The sequence below is a fragment of the Triticum dicoccoides genome, chromosome 5A (assembly GCF_002162155.2).
Source record: "Triticum dicoccoides isolate Atlit2015 ecotype Zavitan chromosome 5A, WEW_v2.0, whole genome shotgun sequence".
NCBI classification, from domain to species: domain Eukaryota; kingdom Viridiplantae; phylum Streptophyta; class Magnoliopsida; order Poales; family Poaceae; genus Triticum; species Triticum dicoccoides.
Window position 1 is genome coordinate 3,504,388 of NC_041388.1, and position 4,179 is coordinate 3,508,566.

General features: G+C 43.3%; 1 protein-coding gene across 1 annotated transcript; it reads left to right on the plus strand.

The window, feature by feature from the left end:
* The first annotated feature begins 830 nt into the window (after window positions 1-830).
* Window positions 831-2,976, plus strand: LOC119298723. The gene is made up of 2 exons (XM_037576010.1): window positions 831-1,149; window positions 2,175-2,976. Exons 1-2 carry the CDS (start codon window positions 838-840, stop codon window positions 2,316-2,318), a joined length of 456 nt encoding a protein of 151 aa, XP_037431907.1. The 5' UTR covers window positions 831-837; the 3' UTR covers window positions 2,319-2,976.
* The last annotated feature ends 1,203 nt before the right edge of the window (window positions 2,977-4,179 follow it).

The following is a 4,179-nucleotide window of genomic DNA, read 5'->3' on the forward strand; positions in this document are numbered from 1 at the left end:
ACAAGTTTTCAAATTCATGAAATTTTCTCAAATTCACAATCCTTTTCCAATTTCATGAATTTTTTCAAATTCATAAACATTTTTTTGAATCCACAAACTTTTTTTATATTATCAAACTTTTTTGCGTTTGTTAACATTTCTTGAATTCATGAACTTTTTCTGAAATGTGTGAATTTTGTTCCATTTTCGCAAAGTAATTTGATGCCCCAAACTTTTTATGTTTTTGCACTTTTTTTCGAGTTTATGAATGCTTCTTGAATTTATATACTTTTCTGAAATTTTTGAACATTTTTCGAGTTTGTCAAAAAAAATAGAATTGCTGAGCTTTTTTTCAAGAAAAAAGCCATGAATTTTTTCGAAGTTTGTTAACCTTTTCATACTCACAAACTTTTTTCCCATTCTAAAATTTATTAATATTTTTAAAAGGTCAATTGTCAACCGGTCAATGGTGAACTGGTCAACCAGTTGAACCAGGCGAGCAAGCGATTTAGGGTGAGGATGCGGGCAAGCCAGCAAGGTATTGCTAGGCAGGCCCATAACGCGCGGGTGTCAGCGCTAGTTGGAGTTTGCGGCGCCACAAGCGCTGTATAGAATTACTCCATAAAAAACACCTCAACCCAGTGCGGGCTTTCAGAGGCCGAGCATCAGGCAGGCCGGTATCCTGGCCATTGGAATGGGCTTGGGATCTGGAATCCCGCCAGGCTGGTTGGCAGGTTTGTGTCGGCTCGTGTCAGCCTATGCATCCAAATACGGTCCAGGGTACACCTATGGGCGTACATGTTTGGCCCATCGGCCTGCTTCTGTCCCTCTCCTTATCCTCGCCGTGCCACGTGAAGCATGTCTGCTACGAGCTCCCTCCTCTCTCTCTCTCTCTTCCATTATTCCCGTTGCACCGGCCACCTCTCGTCTGCTCATGGCGCCGCCACACCCAACCTCCGCTCCAACGTTGCGCCTGTGACCGAGGCGACGGCTGGAGCGCTTGTCCTCTTCCACTACGGCGGCCAAAGTGCCAAACCACCCGGATCCGGCGTCATCTTCCACTCCGGCGGCCAGATCAGTTCGAGTTTGGGCAACACGAGATCTTCCGAGGACGCGGTCCTCGTCCACGGATCTGTCCGTGAGAAATCATTTTCTTCATTGTTTCCGTCGGTGAGGCTGGATCACGACCTGTACTTGTGCTTTTCTCCTAGTTGTTCATTTGTTCCAGATTTGCACGTTTTTGGTTATTTTTTGATTTTGTTCCTTTTATTCCTTTGGTACTGCTGATCTGGCTGGTTTCGCCGGGGTGCACGTGTGCATCAAAGCTACCGGCGGCAGTTCGTTTTGGTTGAGAGGGCGTGCTTTCCAAGTGAATAATCTGAACTATAGCGCCTCTTACTAATTTTTCTCTTAGCTATTTGGGTTAGTCTCTGACCATAGCTAAGTCTAGTGAATATTTTTTTGGTCCTGGATTTTGAAATCCCGATGAACTATGTGCCACTGAATTTAGGATAAATTAGAGTTCAGATCAGACACATACATTATGATTTAGAGTTCATGCTGTTTGGGTTGATTTGGATTTGTAAACAGAGTTGTTCTAGTTGTTTGGCTCCAGGTTAGCAGAGAGCTGATGCATGTGACAAGGGGGATTACTTATAATGGGCTTGGATTTCGTCGATGGTTGTGTTGTACATTCCTGGATTTTTTTACTGTTTTTATGGGCAATTTATTGTATTGGTCGGTTGAACTGTTGTTTGATTTCCTCTACACTTGTAGCAAGCAGCTTTTTTAGATCAAGGAAGTAGCAAGCAGCTTGGTTCTGGTTATGAATAATCTTTGGTACAAAAACTGATATGTGGTGTGCTTCTAGTGAAAGAAAAAATGGTTTAGTGTTTGGGGGTTGGAGTTTAGTCGCTGGTGTACTTGGGGAAAACCAGATTGTTTACTGACCTCCAGATTTTGTCAATGAGAGAATATGGAAGTAAATGGTTGGTCTGAGTTGAATTTTTGGATTGAAGGATTGTTTAGTACTGTTTTTTGGTGTTGTCTATGTGTTGGTTTGACACACCAGGAAGCAAGATTGTTTTGTTCTGTTTCAGCTTATTTAGCTGCAAGCTAATGGTTTAGGTGCTTACGTATCTTATTGGCTTTAATTGTTTGGCATTGTGACTGCTGCATTATTTGTCGGTTAACAGATGCTGTTATTGATAGCTAGCTTGGTTATGTACAAGTTGTGCTGCTGCAGCTCATGCCCCTGGCAACCAAGGATCTTGCTGCGTGAAGAGCTTTTCCCTGTTCGTGTTGTTGCAGCACTTGTGTACAAGTGCTACTTCATGTAGCCTCAAATCGTGTAACTCTATTTTTATCAGGATGTGATCAGGGGCGGAGCTGGAGCAAATGTTACCCGATGCACCACTTTAACTAAGGAGTAAAATTTTCAAGCAGCGATGCATTGAATAAGGGTTTGTTTCGCAGCTTCTAGCACATTTTATCGGATGTAATAGAAGGCAGTGAGTAAAAACAGAATGTAGCTATCAAAATGTTTACTATAATGCTAAAAAAGGGGCAAAATTACTTGAAAAGGTTCTCTTGCATTTGGAAATTCCAGAATACATCCTCCGACAGCAGGGCACAATAATGTACAAGATAAAAACGGAATTAAACTTTCTAGTAGAACATAATAAAATGTCCAAATGAAAGTATTTAAATGGCTAAAAAATTGGAAATTACCTTTAGTACGTTTGATCAATTTTCTCTTGCCCGGATGATATTGAATCTCCTCTTCCCTATTTATGTGTTCCGGAACATCCTGTGCTGATGCTTTCTTTTGAGAATAAATGAAATATAACCTAATTAGAAGTTATAGTATTTGTATTTGACAATGAATGAAATATAACCTAATTAGAATTCAGAAGTTATAACCCTAGAAAATGTATGATGCTTTGTCAAAACATAGTGGTTTATTCTATTTGTTACTAGTTTATACATAACTGACTAATCATTGCAGTTTGTAAACGAAATTAGGAACGGCAAGATAAAGGTGTTACCATTGTGGCCTTTGATACGCATGGAAACGAAGATTCAAGATCGGAAAGGTTGCCAAATTAAGGAGCGTTGGACCGGCCGACGGCGTGCGGCGTCGTTCGCGTGCATCGCGTCATCACCAGAGGACTCGGGGTCCGTAGCCTGCGGCGGCCGTCGGCCGGTGCCCTGCCGCCGCCGCCTGTGAGGCGTATGGAGGGGCCGGGTCTGTACGCCACAGACCTGATCGATGGATGGATTTTTTTTTAGTTTTTTTATAAGTGGAGGAAGTTGGATCGATTAGGCTACGAGAGGGGGAGGTGCGTATGCTCGCGTTTTCCGCACTGGCCCAACACGGTAACGCAGCAGGCCGGAGGAGTGGCTGAATAGGGCCGACCCTGATGCACTGCTCTTGGGCCAACCTGATGCACTGGGCCTTCGTAATTGATAAGTCCATACTAGCAAATATTTGGACCCGTATTCCTGTGCATACGGGACGGCCCAATGGGCTCCGCCCCTGGATGTGATGCCGATGTGAACCATGTACACCTATCTATCTTCTGATTGCATTAGAGGAGATAAGTTGACTGTCTAATGTAAGGTGTGCCACATGTTTGGTCCTAACGAGTCTTAAAAGAAATGTTTACATTGTAAACAGTTTCATTATGCTCAAAATTGGCTAGTGAGAGCATTTTATTCATTTGCCAACTGCGACAATCTATGATATGAAATGGGAAAAATGTTAACGAGTAAACAAAAGCCTCTTCTATTTTTTGCGTTCAAACAAAAGCCTTTTTCCAGCAGTGATCTGAGATGGTGGCGAACTTTGTACGTACTACAAGATGAAGAGATCCAAATGATGCTTGTGAGCTTAACTAAGGCTGGCTAATGATAATCCAACAAACCTCCACGTCTGCACGGTAGAACTGGTGGACAGTCAAGCAACGCCGGATTTCTGCTTTATGTGCAGTTGGAGCCGGTCAAGGTACAGGTTTTGCGCTTGCTGCACTGGCACATTACTAGCCTGCTTCCAGTAGGGTAAGACAGTGGACAGGGAGCTATTGAGCTAGCAAGATTCCATGCCCAATGCTCCACCTTTCTTCCTGAATACACGCGCCTGCCACCGATACAAGGGGACATGAACCGAGAATACCGGACAAGCACGGATCCCTAGCGCAC